Source organism: Microcebus murinus, chromosome 4 (genome assembly GCF_040939455.1).
Source record: "Microcebus murinus isolate Inina chromosome 4, M.murinus_Inina_mat1.0, whole genome shotgun sequence".
Classification (NCBI taxonomy): Eukaryota; Metazoa; Chordata; class Mammalia; order Primates; family Cheirogaleidae; genus Microcebus; species Microcebus murinus.
In genome coordinates, this window is record NC_134107.1 from 60512149 (window position 1) to 60530927 (window position 18779).

The 18779-nt window shown below is 41.6% G+C and overlaps 1 protein-coding gene across 3 annotated transcripts; it reads left to right on the top strand.

Moving 5' to 3' along the window:
• Window positions 1-470: 470 nt before the first annotated feature.
• On the top strand, window positions 471-17764 carry NEU3 (neuraminidase 3). 3 transcript variants are annotated; one of them, XM_076002318.1, is made up of 4 exons: window positions 471-810; window positions 1506-1547; window positions 5543-5835; window positions 15794-17764. In XM_076002318.1, exons 3-4 carry the CDS (start codon window positions 5569-5571, stop codon window positions 16874-16876), a joined length of 1350 nt encoding a protein of 449 aa, XP_075858433.1. In that variant the 5' UTR covers window positions 471-810; window positions 1506-1547; window positions 5543-5568; the 3' UTR covers window positions 16877-17764. The 3 variants fall into 3 exon arrangements, with proteins under 3 accessions (XP_075858433.1, XP_012600576.2, XP_012600575.2); XM_012745122.2 differs by lacking the exon at window positions 1506-1547; XM_012745121.2 differs by lacking the exon at window positions 1506-1547 and having other exon boundaries at window positions 5624-5835.
• The last annotated feature ends 1015 nt before the right edge of the window (window positions 17765-18779 follow it).

An 18779-nucleotide genomic window follows, 5' to 3' on the forward strand; every position in this document is an offset into this window, starting at 1 on the left:
AAAAGGATGAGCTCAGTGTTCTGTGACAAATTTATGTAAATGTGTGTATAATATACACAAATAAATTATATATTAATGTTTTTTTTTTTTATTTGCATTTTTTCCAAGGGGGTGGCCCTCTAGTCCTTTTTATGGAGTCCCCTCTGAGGCCCCAACCTTTGTTCAACTCTCAGGCTATCCTGGGAGGCTTTAGGAGGTGATAACCTGGTTACAGACCAACCAATATAGGTTCTTGGGGGTAGGGGACAGCAGGGGGGAGGAGGAGGGGAGGAAACGGGAGGTTGGAAGTAGGCAGCTGGAGCTGCGGCGCACCCAGGGCCTGAGCTGAGCTGTAGGGGCGGCGGACGGGGAGGTCGCGCCGGCCCCACGCCGCGGTGGGGGCGGGGCTAGGGCTGCGGGGTGGAGCCGGGAGCGCCGGCGGAGGCTTCGCGGCCAGGGGGCGGGGCGGGCTGCCGGGGGTGGCTAACGGCTGGCCCCTGCCGCCCTCGGGCTGCAAGCGGCGCCGCCTCCCTCCGCCGGTCCCGCCCCGGCTACTGCCCCGCGGATCTTTCCGTCCCGGGTCTGTCTCCGTGTCTCTGCCGTCGTCTTTCCAGCCGTCATCCCCTCTCTTCGCTTCTCGGGGCTCGCCTCGGTGTCCTCCATCTGTTTTCTGTTTCTCCCCGTCCCTCTCCTCTCCGTCTCCGTCTCGCCAGCCTCGCTGCGGGTCATTCTGACATCTGAGACCTAAGGGCCTGTTCCCGCGCCCCATGGAAGAGTCCCCCGTGCCCAGCTCTGACCTGAGAGAGACCGAGGACCCGGGGTCTCGTGCAGGTGAGCGGGCTTGGGAGACAAGAGAGGCCCCCATAAAGTGGGCCACTCTGACCGTGGGCACAGGCTCAGCAGCGCCATCTGCGCTGAGGAAATCGTTGGGGTTTTGGGTTTTTTTTTTTTGTTTTTTTAGAGACAGGTCTTCTGTCACACAGGCAGTGCAGTGCAGTGGCGGTAGTTCACTATAACTTGGAACTCCCGGGCCCAAGCGATTCTGCTGGGTAACTGAGACTACCGGCGCCTGCCATCCCACACGGCTAATTTTTCTTAATTGTTTTGTAGAGACAGAGGGTCTTGCTGTGTTGCCAGGCTGGTCTCCAACTTCTGGTCTCAAGCGAACTTCCCCACCTCGGCCTCCCAAAGTGTTGGGATTACAGGCCTGAATCCAATCTTGAGGGAATATTGAGTCAGAGCCACCCAGTCAGCAAGGAGTGACATGGCTGGACAGGGCTGTCCAGTTCTATTTTTGTTTTTTTCTCACTGATGCCATACTTTAACCTGGGAATTAGATTGCAAAGATGAAAGGAGATGGAGAGGGAAAAACCCTTCTTACAAGAGAGGAATCTGTAGGCAGCAGAAAGAGCCCTGAGCTAGAACTTAGGAGACCTGGGTCACGGTCCAGGTTTGCTACCGTAGTGGCCTTCTATAAGCTTTTCCTCCTCTATGGGCCTGACTTTTCCCATCTGTACCTTGACAAGGTTTATTTAGCCTGCAGGATCTTCAAGGTCTGATACATGAAGGTATTGCTTAAATATTAATCATTAGGAGTAAGTGGGATAGGGAGGCTTCCTTCTGGGATTCACTGGAGTCTCATTGGGTTAATTGGAGGCTGTGGGATTACATTATTATTATAGCATGAGGAATAGATGGTGTTATCCCCATTTTACAAGTGAGGAAACTGAGGCCCAGAGGTAAAGTGACTTGCTAATAAGTGTCAAAGCCAGGTCAAACTTCAGAATCCATACTCTACTATTTCCCAGTAAGAAAGCAGGGAGGACTTGATTGGAAGGTGATTATATAGAGCAGCAATGAATAATTTGAATTCTCTGCTTACATGAACAACTCCAAAGCTGACCTATATCTATTCTTCTCCCTTCCTAGTTCCCGGCACACGTTTTGTTTGAAGGAGTTTGGGTGTCAATGCCAGAGCCCATATATGTTACTATTGTCATCAACATTATCACCATGGCCCTAACTAATAAAAATTAATGACTCTAATTGTGAAGACATCAAAATTTATAATAATTAAAAGACTTATTTATATTATATTATCTATTTATATTATTTATAGTATACTCTTTTATTTATATTATCTATGCATTTAAAGGTTATAAAGCATTTTTGAATGGTTCGTCATATTTATCCTCTTAGATGGGTATTATTATCCACATTTTATGAGCTAGGACTGACCTAGAGAGGTCATGGATTCTGGACTCTGCTAACCCCTTCAGTCCCAGCACAAGGTCACACCGCATAACAAATAGAGCTGTGACTTGAATCCAGTCCATATGACCAGCTGTGTTTCTCCTCTGGTGATCTCCCTATTTCTTCTCCCTTTCTTTTTCCTAGTCCGTCTCTTCCACTCCATGACTATCCTGTGCTCCAGTCTTCTTATCACCTGTAGAATTGCCGTTTAGATGTTAGCTAATAGTCACATGTTGGCTGATGATTAGTAATGTTGGTATAACTTACAATTAAAGTGTTATCTTGTAAGATTTTAAAGTATGATCTTTTCCAGAGGTGAAGAGTGATTTAAATGCTTTTAATAAGGGGAGTTGTAATTGTTGCTATCATCATCATCATTATAATCCTAGGATTTAAGGAATAAAACTAGAATATGCAGTGATTGGTAGTCTAAAAATAATAACTGCCCTATATTGCACTCAAACTATGCCATAGGCCTTGTAACAGCTACTTTACTTAAGCAATTTAGTTTATTTCTATCAATTACTGTATCGAATTTTATAGGTGAGGATCCTGAAACAGGGAAGTAGAATAATGTGTCCAAGGTCATGTAGTCCTGCCGTGGTCCAAATGCTATGTTATTAACCATTATACCAGCCTGGCTCAGGGACAGATGTTTATTTAGAAGAAAGCCTGACCCTCTCGGGCAGGAGAGCCTGAACTCGGGTGAGACAGGAATGCTCTAGTATTGTGTGGGGGAGACAGCCTACCCTTGCCAAGCTTTTGGTTCTTGTTTTGGGAGCCCAGGATTGGAGTGAGGGGAGGCTTTTCTTCTGGACTCAGCAAAACCTCCTCCCTTGCTCCCCTCTTGGTTCTTCCCTCTTCTTCAAGTTAGAAACAAGTGACTAAATGAATCATTCATATGCTTTTGGTGGAAGTTCATCTCCATTGACACTAGGAGGCCATCACCAAAAGCAATGCAACTTTGCCCTACAATTGATTGCCTAGAAAGCTGCCTGAAAGATTGGTCTAAAAGGATTATGCCATTCCTCTGTCAGAAACTCTTGAGTGCCCCCTATCTGTGGAATAAACACCTTAATAAGGTATCAAAGTCTCCTGGGATCTAGACTCTGCTGGCCCCTTCAGTCCCATCTCTGCCTACAGCTTTTGCACTCCACCTCACTGTAGTCAGACTGAATCACCGAGAGTTCCCACAGCTCACTGTGTTTTCTGTCACCTGCAGACTTTTCCACCCCATCTGCCCTTCTCCATTTTACCCTCAGAGGGCTAACCCACTGTTCATTCTTTAAAATCCAGGCCACTCATCCATTCATTCATTCAACAAATTATTTGTTGAGTATACATCATCATGTACCAGGCATGGTTCTAGAGGTGGAAGTATAGCCTTGAATAAAACAGACATATCCTTGCCCTTTACGGAGCTCCGATTTTGTAGTATGTATTAAACAAGTGTAACATATGAGACATCAGAAGGTGATAAGTGTGTGGAGAATGGAGCAGGGAAAGAGGGTAGGAAGGGGCAACAGAGTTGTCAGAGAAGCCCTTGGTGATTGGGTGGTGCGTGAAGAGAGTGAAGGAGCTGAGAGAATGAGTTATGTGACTATCTGAAAGAAGTGTGTTCCACGAAGAGCATACAACTATGTGAGGCAGGAGCTTACTTATTCAGTTACTCCTGTCTCTAAAAATCCTTCTCTGGTGTCTTGATCTGCCCCTTTTTGTTTTCCTACTTGCTCTTGTATTTACCTCTAAAGCAGTCCTTATTACGTCATGTTATAATTGTCTGTTTCCCTCACTTGGATGTGGGTTTCTTGAGTCTTCTCTGTCTCCTCAGCACATGTCTTATGGCCTGACACAGAGTAGGCACCCAGAAATATTTATTGAATAAATGAAGAAGGCCTTAAAGGCCAAGTTCTTACAGCCTGATAAGACTTGTAAGACAAGTCTTATCAAATGACTTATGTTTTACAAATGTCTTACAAATGACTTGTAAGACAGAACTTGGATGACAGAGGGTTTGAAGAAAAAGCAATTCTGAGCCTGGTTTTTGTCTGTGTGGCTTGATTGCCTTTTTGGGCCTCTAAGAAGTGAAACATTTGGCTTTCTTCGAGACTAGCACTTGGAGACTTCCACTGTCAGCATTACTGCAGGCTGGCTAACCTGTAAATGGTAGATAAAATGTAATAAAGCCCTTAATAGATGAATTTGAAAGAAAGTAGGAGAAATCTCCAGGGGCCAAGAAACCAAGCCTGAAGTGAAAACCAGAGTAGTCGGGGTCTTGACCTGCCCTCAGCTTTACTGGATGTTTGCTGGTTTTACTTAACTAGAAACTTTGGCTTTAATCAGCCTGTTAGCAAACAAACCTACAGGTCCACATGGTTTATACTCTAGGTTCCTTGAAAATCTACATTCTTTGTAGGGTGTACACCCTCTGGTAGAGTGAACTAGGGTCTTAGTCCATTTTCTGTTGTTTATGACAGAATACTTAAAACTGGGTAATTATAAAGAAAAGGAATATATTTCTTACAGTAATGGAGGATGAGAAGTCCAGGGTCCAGGGGGCCACGTCTGAGGATGGCTTTCTCGCTAGTGGGGACTATCTGCAGTTCTGAGGCAGTGCTAGGCATCACATGGCAAGGGGACTGAGCATGCTAACATGCTAGCTCAGGTCTCTCTCTCTCTCTCCTTTTATAAAGCCACTAATGCCACTCCCATTGATAACCCATTAATCTGTTAACCCATTCCTGAGGGTAGAGCCTCATGACCCAATCACCTCTTAAATGCCCCACCTCTCAGTACTGCTACATTGGGGATTAAGTTTCAACATGAGTTTGGGAGAGGACAAGCATTCAAACCATAGCAAACCATAGCAACTAGGAAAGAAAAAATCTCCCTGCTAACACAGAGATATGATAAGGAATATTTCCTTTAATCCTAGCCTTTGGTACAGGAAAAGTTTTCCTGGACAATTCTAAACCACAGGCATTCACTCATGTGGATTTGAATTTATATTCTTATTACCCAAATGGCCTAGAAACCCCAAGCCAAGAAACTAACATTAGAAAACAGCCCAGGCTGGTAATGCCCCTGGGTTAATGAGTTATTATGGCAGGTGTTTGGCAGAAACAAATGTAGAATATCTCTGGAGAGACTCATACTTGACCCAGGCTGCTTAGGATTCTAATAGAGTCTGGAGAATAGATTTGTTAAATGAGAATGAATATTGCTTGCTTTGTGCTATTGAGACCATATGTTAACCTTGGATTAAAAAATAAACATGTGAGTACATCTGTGCTTCCCTTTTGCTCTCTAGAAATGGAATGATTGAGCAAAACTTATATGCAGGCCAACACATGGATATGGACACATATTGAGCTGCCTCCTGTCCTTGCAGAGGTCATGGAAGAAGTGACATCATGCTCCTTCAACAGCCCTCTGTTCCAGCAGGAAGACAAGAAAGGGGTTACCTACCGGATCCCAGCCCTGCTCTACGTGCCCCCAACCCACACCCTCCTGGCCTTTGCAGAGAAGCGCTCCACGGGCAGGGATGAGGATGCTCTCTACCTTGTGCTGAGGCGAGGGTTGAGGATCGGGCACTCGGTACAGGTGAATTCTCATCCCAGATCTGAGCCTGGGCCTCAGTTTCTCTCCACAGAGCTCAGAGCACTTCAGGGTCTGTTCCTTTTCCCATCGGTAGAGGAAAAGCCCTGTGTGGGGAGCTAAGGAGGAAAAAAACAGTAAAAAACAAATGGATCTTACCAAGTGCTTATTGTGTGCCTGGGGCATGTTGGGTCAGTCACATTTTGCAGATGAGGAAACAGGCTCAGAGAGGTTGCCATTTGCTCAGGAGGATGCAGCTATAATATAGCAGTAGAAGCAGACTTAAACTCAATCTCTGATTCCAGAGGCCTCCACGGTTCATTCAGAGTCAGCCAACATATGGCATGCTTTTCATTTATATTCCCTTTAATCTTCACAAATCACTCAAGTAAGCACTGTCAGTCCTGTTTTGTTGATGAAGGATCTTGGTGCTCTAAGGGGTATATAACTTGCTCAAGACCACATTTAACAGATGACCAAGGGGGGATAATAGTAACAACCATAGTGCTGCTACTACTAAGTGCTTTATGTTGGGTACATTTTAGCATCCCTATTTTATAGGAGGCAACTGGCCCTGAGAGTTAAGTGACTTGCTTTGGGCACACATGTAATAAGTGGCAGAACTGGAGTTGGAGCCCTTGCTCTTAAGCTGTATATTTTTATTGTGTTTTTAGTGAGGAAAAAAGGGTTGCTGGTCTTTGGCCTAGGCGCTATAGGGTTATTTTAGACCCTAAATTGGCATACCTTGAAGATACTATAGTTTTGGTTCCAGACCACCACAATACAGTAAATATTGCAATATAGTGAGTCACATTAACTTTTTGGTTTTTCAGTGCATATAAAAGTTATATTTACACTATAGTATAAGTAAGCAATAACATTGTCTAAAAAATGTACATGCCTTAATTTAAAAATATTTTATTGCTAAAAATTGCTAATGATCACCTGACCCTTCAGCATGTCATAATCTTTTTGCTGGTGGAGGGTCTTGCCTTTATGTTGATGGCTACTGACTGATCAGGATAGTAGTGGCTGTGGTAATTTCTTGGGTTTTTTTTGTAGATGCATTTTCTGCTTATGTATACAATTTCTTAAAATAAGAAAACAATGAAGTTGGCCACATAGATTGACTCTTGCTTTCATGAAAGATTTCTGTCACATGTCATACTATTTGATAGCATTTTCCCCATAGTAGAACTTCTTTCCAAATTGGAGTCAGTCCTCTCAAACCCTGCTGCTGCTTTATCAACTATGACAACAATCCTTTGTTGTCATTTCAACAGCATCTTCACCAGGAGCAGATTCTATCTCAAGAAACCACTTTTTTTGCTCATCCATAAGAAGCAATTCCTCATTCATTCAAGTTTTTATTTTTTATATATTTATTTTTGAGAGAAGATCTCACTGTAGAGTACAGAGGCCTCATCACAGCTTACTGTGATCTCTAACTCAGGCTCAGGCAATCCTCTTGCTTCAGCCTCCTGAGTAGATGGGACTACAGGTGTGCACCATGATGCCTGGCTAATTTTTCTATTTTTAGTAGAGATGGGGCCTCACTTTTGCTCAGGCTGGTCTCAAACTCTTGACCTCCAGCAATCCTCTCACCTTGGCGTCCCAGAGTGCTAGGATTATAGGAGTGAGCCACCACACCCAGTCCAGGCTCTAATTCTAATTCTAGTTCTCTTGCTATTTCTACCACATCTGCAGTTACTTCCTCCACTGAAGTCTTGAACCCTTCCATGTCATCCATGTGGGTTGGAATCAACTTCTTCCAAACTCCTGTTAATGTGGCTATATTGACCTCTTCCCATGAATCATGAATGTTTTGAATGGCATCCAGAATGGTGAATCCTTTCTGGAACATTTTCAATTTACTTTGCCCAGCTCCATCAGAGGAATCACTATGTATGACAAGGTAGACTTATAAAATATATCTATTTTATAGCTAAATAATAAGACTTGAAATTTGAAATGACTTGATCCATGGGCTGTAGAATGGATATTATGTTAGCAGGCATGAAAACAATGTTAATCTTGTACATCTCCATCAGAGCCCTTAGGTAACTGGGTGCATTGTCAATGAGCAGTAATATTTTGAAAGGAATCTTTTTTTTCTGCACAGTAGGTCCCAACAGTGTGCTTAAAACATTCATTAAACCATACTCTAAACAGATGTGCTGTCATTGGGCTTTATTGTTCCATTTATAGAGCATAGGCAGAGTAGATTTAGCAAAATTCTTAAGGATCCTAGGATTTTTGCTATAAATGAGCACTGGTTTCAACTTAAAGTCATCAGCTGTGTTAGCCCTTAATAAGAGTGTAAGCCTGTCCTTTGAAGCTTTGAGCCAGGCATTGACTTCTCTCTAGCTATGAAAGTCCTAGATGGCATCTTCTTCCAATAGAAGGCTGTTTTGTCTGCATTAAAAATTTGTTGTTTAGTGTAGCCACCTTCATAAATGATCTTAGCTAAATCTTCTGGATAATTTACTGCAGCTTCTACATTAGCACTTGCTGCTTCACCTTGTATTTTTATGTTCTGGAGATGGCTTCTTTTCTTAAACCTCATGAACCACCTTCTGCTAGTTTCCAACTTTTCTTCTACAGCTTTCTCACCTTTCTCAGCCCTCATAGAATTGAAGAGAATTAGGGCCTTGCTCTGGACTAGGCTTTGGTTTAAAGGAATGTTGTGGCTGGTTTGATTGATATAGACCACTGAAACTTTCTTATTATCATCAATAAGGCCATTTTGCTTTCTTATCATTCATGTGTTCACTGGAGTGGCACTTTTAATTTCTTGCAAGAACCTTTCCTTTGCATTTATGACTTGGCCAACTGTTTGGCACAAGACTAGCTTTTGGCTTATTTTGGCTTTCAATGTGCCTTCCTCACTAAGTGTAACCATTTCTAGCTTTTGATTTAAAGTGAGAGATGCTAGACAGTTCCTTTCACTTAAACACTTAGAGGCCATTGCAGGGTTATTAATTGGCCTAATTTCAATATTTTTGTGTCTCAGGGAATAGGAAGGCCCAAGGAGAGGGAGACAGACTCAGTAATAGCTGGTCAGTGGAGTAGTCAGAACATACACCACTTTTATCAATTGTTTGCTGTCTTATATGGGTGTGGTTTGTGGTGCCTCAAAATAATTACCATAGTAACATCAAAGATCACTGATCACAGACCACCATAACAGATATAATAATAATGACAAAGCTTGAGCTACTACGGGAATTACCAAAATGTGACACAGACACAAAGTGAACACATGCTATTAGAAAAATGATGCCCATAGACTTGCTCCATGCAGGGTTGCCACAAAACTTCAGTATCTGTGAAGTGCAATCAAGTGAAGCACAATAAAACAAGGTGTATGCCTGTTTCCTATTGTTGCCTTCTTTTCTACCAGGCCAGGCTAAAGTGAGTCAAATGAGATAATGGTTTTGAGAGTCTTTTGGAAAAAATATGTATTTATATCATTTCTTCCTCTCTGTGTAGATCTTTATAATAGGTACTTTAATTCCCCTAATCTGCCCTGCTTTTCTACCTACAGTTGTCTGAAATCTCACATTTAAACCTTCGTATCCATAGCGATGCCTTGTTCTGCTACTATGGTGCAAATGCCTTTGTGCTGAACATGGGCCTTTATAGCAACCCGTGTCCTTGCTTTTGATGACACTGGTTCAGGTTTCCCTATGGTGAAGTTTTTAACTTTAGGAAATTTTTCATTATCTTATCTTGTCAAGAGTCTAGCTCTTTCATTTCCTTTAGGATAGGCATTGCCTTTGGTCATGTTGCTTAGCTTTCCATCACAGTGTGATGTTAAACATTTTTTTTTTTATGAAAAAAAATTTTTTTAAGACATGAGCTAGGCTGGCCTCAAACTCCTGGGCTCAAGCAATCCTCATGCCCCAGCCTTCCGAGTAGCTGAGACTACATGGACATGCCACTGTGCCTAACCTTTTTTTTTTTTAAATTAATTAATTTTTTTTTTAAGACTAGTCAAGTGCAGTAGTGAGAAGGGGTGAAAGTGGTAGAACAAGGAGTTCACTTTCTTTTTTTTTTTTTTCTTTTTTGTTGGCCTCCTGGGCCAGAACTGCAGCAATAGAACAAGGAATTCAATCTGTAACTGACTGTGAACAATCAAGTGAGATAAGTCAACTACCTTTGGACCAGCCAATTAATTAATTTTTTGAGATAGGCTCCCTTTGTGTTACCCAGGCTGTGGTGTAGTGGCTATTCACAGACACAGTCATGGCACACGATAGCCTGGAACTCCTGGGTTCAAGTGGATCCTTTCATCTTAGCCTCCTAAGTAGCTGTGACTACAGGTGCAAGCCACTGTGCCCAGTAAGCATTTTGTATACGACCACACCTGTTGCATAACTTCACTACCTAGTAGTTACACACATTCACAAACTTATCCACTTTAACTTGTTCTCTCTTCTCTATTTACTTTCTCTGGTTTATTTAACTGTAAAGTCTTGAAGTTAGAAGAATCATTAGCCCAACTTCTTTCCCAATATAGAAATCTTCTGTATTCTCTTGGTAGTTACTAATAGCTTAATGGTTAAGAGCATGGCTTTGGAGTTAGTCAAGACCTACCATTTATTGGCAGTGTGACCTTGGATACTTGACTCTGCCCTGTTTCATCATCTGCAACATATAATTAATAATAGACATTACATAGTAAGAGCTCAACAGTCATTTTCCATAAAGGGTCTGCTTGCACAACTCTTCAAGTGAGAGACTTAATACAGTGGCCACTGTGTGTGTGTGTGTGTTTTTTTTTTTTTTTAATGCGATGCTCCCTTCTTTCCTACTTTACCCATTGGTCTTCTTCTGCCTTCTGAGGCAATCTATACATAATGTAGATAAAGTCCCTTTTGCAAAGAACTACTCTTTGAAGTACGAGGAAGCTGTGTTCATGCCTTCTGGGTCTTCTATTTTCTGAGCTAAACAGCTTCATTTCTTTCAGTGGCGCATTAGGCCACAATCCTGATTTGGTTTCTAGTCCCTTGAAAATTGTGATTAACGTCCTTGGGATCTGGTCTGAGATGTCAGTGTCCCTTTTCAAAGTGTGATACTCAGAATTGAACTTGGGACTCCAAGGATAGACTGACCAGCTCAGCAATGACATATCCTAAGGTAAAATAGCATTTACTTCTTTGTCAGCTACATAACACAGTTAACTAATATTGAATAGATGGTTAGCCAGAACCTCCAAGTTTTTTTCACATTTGTTGTTCTTTTTAAAAAAATTTTAAATTGTGATAAAATATATCTATCTTAACCATTTTTTAAATGTATAGTTCAGTAATGTTAAGTGTATTCAAATTATTGTGCAACAAATCTCCAGGACTTTTCCACCTTTCAGAACTGAAAATTTATACCCATTAAACAGCTCCCCATTTCTCCTTCTCCTCAGCATGGCAACCACTATTCTACATTCTGTTTCTATAAATTTGGCTATTCTAGATACTTCATAAGTGGAATGGTATAGTGTTTGTCTTTTTGTGATGGTTTATTTTACTTAGTATATCGTTTTCAAGGTTCATCCATGTTGTAGCATGTGTCAGAATTTCTTTCCTCTTTAAGGCTGAATAATATACCATGGTATTTATATACTACATTTTGTTTATCCATTTATCTCTTGATAGACACTTGGGTTGCTCCCACCTATTGGCTGTTGTGAATAACATTGCCATGAATTAAGGGTATGAAAATATCTCTATGATCCTGCTTTTAATTTTTTTTGAGATATATATACACATACACACACACACATACACACACACACACACACACACACACACACACCTGGAAGTGGAATTGCTGGATCATAGATAAATCTTTTTTATTTTGAGGCAGGGTCTTACCCTGTTTTCTAGACTAGAGTGCAGTGGCGTCATAGCTCACTATAATCTCAAACTCCTGGGCTCAAGCTATCCTCCTCCCTCAGCCTCCTGAGTAGCTGAAACTACAGGCACACACCCCTGTAGCCAGCTAATTTTTAAAATTTTTTTGTAGAGACGAGGTCTCACTATTGCTCTGGCTAGTCTTGAACTCCTGGGCTCAAGTAATCCTCCGAAAATGCTAGGATTACATACATAAGCCACCATGGCTGGCCACATATGTTAATTCTGTATGTAATTTTTTGAGAAACTGGCATACCATTTTCCATAGTGGCTGCACCATTTTCCATTCGCATCAACGGTGCACCTGGGTTCCAGTTTCTCCACACCCTCGTCAACACTTGTTATCTTCTGTTTGTGTGGGGTGTGGGAGTGGGGGTGGGAGGTTGTAATAGTTATCATAATGGTATGAGGTGTTATCTCTTTGTGATTTTGATTTGCATTTCCCTAATAACTAGTGATGCTGAGCATCCTTTCATATTCTTTTTGACCATTACATTTGTTCTTTAATCTGGTTTCCCATCCAGATTTTTAAGCCCATGACTTTGTTTTATCTCTGTCAAGCCTCAGCTTGTTTACTATATCTCATTGCTCCAGCTGGATGAGATCATCTTAGATTCCAAGGCTTTTCTGCTTTACTTACTGTTTCTTCCACCTTCACGTCAAGTATATATTGGACATATCTGGCCAGCCCAAATCACTTTCTCTTCTCATTTCATCCACTAAGGATGACTGAGCTTCTGACTTCCCAACAGCTAGACTGCTCAATAAGGTGTGTAGAGTACACGAGGCACTCTGGGTAGAATGGGTTGTTCCAGGGATACTGAATTCCCTGTCACTAGACTAGTTCAAGGGGATACTGAATAGTCTTTTATCCAGAAGACTTGGAGGAGACTCTTCTGTGAGATGGGAATTGACACTAGATAACTCCTGTGGTCTTTTATGGCTCTGAGATTCTGTGATCTGAGCTTTGCTTAATCTGTTTTGCCAGTTCATAGAGAAATTAATGTTTTTTAAATGTATTTTTGTTCAAGATAGTTAAGATTAATACATTCATATAGCTGAAAAATAAAAACAGTATTAAAAGGTACGCATCCCATTCCCATTCCTCTACCTCCTATAAGCAGTCATTTTTTTCTTATCTTTCCAGTGCTACTTCATACAGAAGCAAAGAAAAATAAGTACATATTCTTAACACCCCTTTTTAAACCTTTTTAAAATGTGAAGTGATAACATATACTCATAAAACATAACATAAATGTCAAATGCACAAAACAGAAATAAATGTAAACTTGATTAATTATGACAGAACTATATTTTTGGACTCATTATACATAAAAATCACTACCAGTATTCCAAGAAATAGCATATTGCCAGCACCTGAGAAACTTCTCTTCTGACCCTTCTCTCTGTGCTGATTTATAGCTCTAGAGTTGAGTTTAGCTTGTTTTTAATCTATGTATTCTTTATGTCTGGCTTTTTTTGTTCAATATTACGTTCTTGAGATTTACCCAAATTATGTCAAACTGTAATTTGTTTACTTCCATTGTTACATAGTATATTCCATTGTGTGCATATACAACCATTAAGAGACCCATCCTACTGTTGTTGGCTGTTTGGGTACACTATTATTAGTATAGATAGTGCCACTATGAATGTGACACTATGGGCATGCATTTTCGCTGTGCATATACCTAGGAGTGGAATTACTGGATCATATGGTATGTGTATGTTATACTTCAGTAGATAATGCCAGCCAATTTTCTAGAGTGGTGGTTGTAAGGGCTGGTTTGCCTTCTTTCCATCCTTATTTCTAGGATTTAGCCCTTTAATGTTCTGTCTCAAATTATGCAGGATTTACCAGAGCCTCTAAGTTTTGTCCTCCTAGCCCCAAAAGGCTGCCAAATGAATCGCTCAGCTTCTTAGCTTCTCAATTACCTCTTTGGGAAATCTTAGGGCTACCCTGAAGGGAAAGGCGACTTGAAGTACCCAGCCAACCTCTGAAGGAACACTCAGTTCCTGGCATATAATTCATCTTGCCTTGTTTGCTCTCTGGTGCTTTCGAACAGGTAGTTTTGTTTTTGTTTTAATATTTTTTTCTATCTTTTCTAGTTCTCAGTGGAAGTTGGTCAAATTATTTAGTTTCCTGTAACCGGAAGTCCCTTTCCTCCACATTTCTTAGGCAAATAGTAGCATGTTACATACACTGTTCTGTGTTTTGCTTTGTCCAGTTAATAATATATTATGGAAGTCTTTCCATATCAGTATATATGGAAAAAAGGTCTTCTTTTAAAAAAATTTTTTAATTTTTAATTATTTTTTTATTTGGTCTTCCTTTTTTTTATAAATCCCATGTATTATGTGTTAATTTCACCAGTCCTCTAGTGATGAATATTTGGGCTGTATGCAGTATTTTGCTATTTCAAGCAATGCTACAGTGAATAATATTATATATACTTAATTTGATGAGCAGATACATCTTAGGATAAATTCCCAGAATTGGACATGCTAGGAAAGCATAAGTATATTTGTAATTTGATATGTCCTATATAAGGATTGAACCATGTACATGTCAATTGATATATATGAGAGTACCTGTTTCTTCACATTTTTGTCAACAGAGTATATTGTCAAGTTTTATGATTTTGCCAATTTGTTAGATGAAAAATGCTATGTCAATTTAGTTTTAATTTGCATTTCTTTTTTATGTATGAGGTTGAACATATTTTTTTTTTTTCTTTTTCTGGTAGTTGTCTGATTTTCCCTTTGCCCATTTCTATTGGGTTCTTAGAAATTTTCTTACCAATTTCTATTATTGTTTTAAAAACATATCAAGGAGATTAGACTTTGCTTTGTGATATATCTGATTAGGCATTATCTCATTATATCCTTGTAATAGCTCCTCTGTGAGGACGTTATTAAATCTCCATTTAACAAAAGAAGAAATTCAGGTAAAGTTAAGTAATTTGGCCAAAGTCACAAAATAAGTGATAAAAAGCAGGGTTTGAACTAGGTGCCTCTGACTCCAAGCTTGGGCTTTCAATAACACTGTTATGAATTGCCTTCTCAGTACAGAAAGGAAAAAAATGTTTGTCTTAAATTTTCCCTTATTTGCCTAAAACTTCCCTATTTGCCTGCCTTGATTTTCTTCCTTTTCTTTTCCCTTTCCTTTCTTCCTTCTTTCCTCCCTTTCTATTCTTCTTTACTCCTTTTTTTTCTTTATAAAAATGTTTATTTAGCTCCTATTGTGTGACACATCTGGAGGTAAAAAATTAGTATAATTTGGTTTCTACCTTCAAAAGGCTCCTAGTCTAGGAAGGGAGACAGTTATGGAAAGATTACATTGTTATGCAATAAATGCTATAATTTGTTACGGAGTTTCAGGGAAGGCTTCATAAAGGAGTGACTTTTGAGTTGGGTATTGGAGGATGATTTGAAAGTCTAGATAAAGTGAGGAAGAGTATTCCAGACAGAGGGGACAGCATGTGTAATATTTAGCATTGTCTCTTTCTAGCTCTATGAGTCATCCTATAATACTTAAGCATTTAGTGATATTTAGGCCTTTATGATTTTATAGATTTCAACATCATTTATTTCTTTTTTATTTTTCGAGATAGAGTCTCACTCTTGCCTGGGCTAGAGTGCTGTGACATCAGCCTAGCTCACAGCAACTTCAAACTCCTGGGCTCAAAGCGATCCTTCTGCCTCAGCCTCCCAAGTAGCTGGGACTACAGGCAGGCACCACCATGCCTGGCTAATTTCTTTTATATATATATATAAAATATATATATGTATATATTTTAGTTGGCCAATTACTTTCTATTTTAGTAGAGACAGGGTCTCGCTATTGCTCAGGCTGGTCTTGAACTCCTGACCTTGAGCTATCCTCCTGCCTCCATCTCCCAGAGTGCTAGGATTACAGGTGTGAGCCACCATGCCCAGCCCCAATATCATTTATTTCTTATTTATGAAAAGTACTAATACTTTTAATGAGCCTCATATCTTCCTGTTAGTATCTCACTCCTACTTTCTCTCTCTCACGTCCCCTTGTCTAGTGGGGACCTCTGAAGCCACTGATGGAAGCCACACTGCCTGGGCATCGGACCATGAACCCCTGTCCTGTGTGGGAGCAGAAGAATGGTTGTGTGTTCCTGTTCTTCATCTGTGTGTGGGACCATGTCACTGAGCGTCAACAGATCATGTCGGGCAGGAATGCTGCCCGCCTCTGCTTCATCTGCAGTCAGGATGCTGGGTGTTCATGGAGTGAAGTGAGGGACTTGACTGAGGAGGTCTTTGGCCCTGAGATGAAACGCTGGGCCACGTTTGCTGTGGGCCCAGGTCACGGCGTCCAGCTGCAGTCGGGGAGGCTGGTCATCCCTGCATACACCTACTACATCCCTTACTGGTTCTTTTGCTTGAGGCTACCATGTATAGCCAGGTCTCATTCTCTGATGATCTACAGTGATGACCTAGGGGTCACATGGCACCGTGGCAGTCTTATTAGGCCCACGGTGACAGGGGAGTGCCAAGTGGCAGAGGTAACTGGGAGGGCTGGCCACCCTGTGCTATATTGCAGTGCCAGGACACCAAACAGGCACCGGGCAGAGGCTTTCAGCACTAACCATGGTGAATGCTTTCAGAGACCAGCACTGAGCCGACAGCTCTGTGAGCCCCGGTGTGGCTGCCAAGGCAGTGTGGTGAGTTTCTTGCCCCTGGCGATCCCACATAGGTGCCAGGACCCTAGTGGCAAAGATGCTTCCACCATTCAGCAGAGCCTTCTGCCAGAGGGTTCACTGCGGCTGGAGGAAGAAGCTGGAATACCCTCAGAATCGTGGCTCTTGTACTCCCACCCAGTCAGTAAGAAACGGAGGGTTGACCTAGGTATCTACCTCAACCAGACCCCCTTGGAGGCTGCCTGCTGGTCCCGCCCCTGGATCTTGCACTGTGGGCCCTGTGGCTACTCTGATCTGGCTACTCTGGAGGAGGAGGGCTTGTTTGGGTGTTTGTTTGAATGTGGGATCAAGCAAGAGTGCGAGCAGATTGCCTTCCGCCTGTTTACAGACCAAGAGATCCTGAGCCATGTGCAGGAGGACTGCACCAGCCCTGGTAGGAATCTGAGCCAATTCAAGACTGACTAATTGGCTTAGGACCCAACCTTCTGTAGAAGGAAATGGCAACCACAAGCAAGATAACAGGGGTTACTAGAGCCTACAGAGAATCTCAAAACTTAATATTTTATTCCCTACCTTTTTTTCACTTCTGCCCCTCCAAAGAACAACATGAAAATTTTACCATAGCTACTGCAGTGGAAAGAACACTGAACTGGGAGTTGGAAGACCAGGATGTGGTCCTGGCTTTGCCACTTGCTTGCTTTAGGATGTTGGACATGTCAACTGATCTCTGGGCCTCAGGTCTCCATCTATAAAATGAGAGGATTGGTTCTGTGATTTCTCATCTTCCCATCCCTAAGAGAGGCAGAGTGCCTGCATGCTCCATGATTCGCAAGTCCTGGCTGCTTACAGGACTCTGGTCTCACAACGGGAATCAGAGGACTTATTTTGTCAAATGACTTGCCTGCCCCTCATCCAAGTGTGAGGTTACAAGTAGGTGTCATGGCAGAAAGGAAGATCAGATGGTTTGTTCCATTTTTTAATAACAAAACCACTTTTATCCTTCTAATCATGTTCAGAGCTGTGTAGGCTCTCTATCCTAGAGGAATTGAGCAAAACAGTAGAATCATGAGGTCATCTACCTTCTCCAGCTTTGTAGCTCTGCTCAACCTTCCTTTCCTCATTCAGAAAGCATCATTTTCTTGGGAGAAAAATGAGAAGCTCAATGCCAGTGGCCCTTGATAATAGTGCTTATTGCATCTGTGAAAGATGAGCTTGAAGTTCATTTATTAGAATGGTTCCTGATGTGAAAAGGACATGGGTTAGGACTTTAAAACATTGGACGAAACTTCCTACAATCTCTGCCCTCAAGGATTCACAGTTTATGGGGCTAGAATAAGGGAAAAAAAAAAAGAAAGTAAATGCCGCTGATGGGATGGTTTGAAGATTTTGGGCTACATGGTGGGGTGATGACAACTCCTGATGTCATTGTCTTAGTTGCATCTTCAGTGCACCTGTATTCATCTGTCCAAGGGCTTGTCCCAGCTGCTAGGTTTCCCTCAAGTTTGTTCTTAGAATGTTGTCCTGGCGCAGCTGCTCTTTTACATGTGGACAAGGTCTTCACAGTTAGGTCTGGACCTCAAACCTCTGCATCAGGCCTATTCGTTTGGACCCACTGGAATCACTACTTGTAAAGAAGGGGTGCCTTTAAGCTTTGGCACTGAACTTAGTCTGACCTTAGTCTCTCAGGTGATACCAGATTGGTTTGTTCCTATCCCACAACCTGTTATTGTGGCAGAAATTCTATCATGATAGATTTATTTTTTGTGCCTATTGGAGGAGAATAGTGCCTTAAAGTGGTATCAACTAAATATATTTGGTGCTGGGTAATGACCGCAGTGAGTGACTCTTAGTCACAGAATAGAGCCTAGGAGGCTGTGGGTTGCAATTGTACCAGTTGGGTGGAGGAGAGACCTACAGGTTGAAAGTAGAGAGGTTACCTTTGCCTACTTCAGCATATTGCTTAAGGTCATGGCTTAGTGTCTTTAAAAAATTCCTTTAGCCTCGTACATTTGCCAAACTATCTTCCTAATACGTAGTTATGGTCATTCATTCACTCATGTATACATTTATCTAAATATTTCTTGAGTGCATAATGCAAGGTACTTTTTGTTGTCATTCCTTGGTTCAGAGTCATCTGTGGCTCCCTACTGCCTACTGAGGGATGTTTACATTTAGCCTGACATGCAAGCTAAGTCCAGTTGTTGGATGAAGTAATGTATAACTACTTCCCCTCTACTTCCTTATGTGAAGCCCAGTGTCAGGGAAGAGTTCTGTCAGATTGGCAAGTGGAGGATGGTGGGCATCTAGGGATGGGCAGGGTTGGTGGTGCATGGGGAAATTGGGGAAGGGGAGAGGATTAAAAAGGCAG

Excerpts from the sequence above, each read along its gene's own strand:
- NEU3 (XM_012745121.2), top strand. The coding sequence starts at position 747 with ATGGAAGAGTCCCCCGTGCCCAGCTCTGACCTGAGAGAGACCGAGGAC. Across the intron at positions 811-5,623 it reads GGACCCGGGGTCTCGTGCAG|AGGTCATGGAAGAAGTGACA; the intron begins GTGAGCGGGCTT and ends CTGTCCTTGCAG. Across the intron at positions 5,836-15,793 it reads GGATCGGGCACTCGGTACAG|TGGGGACCTCTGAAGCCACT; the intron begins GTGAATTCTCAT and ends CCCCTTGTCTAG.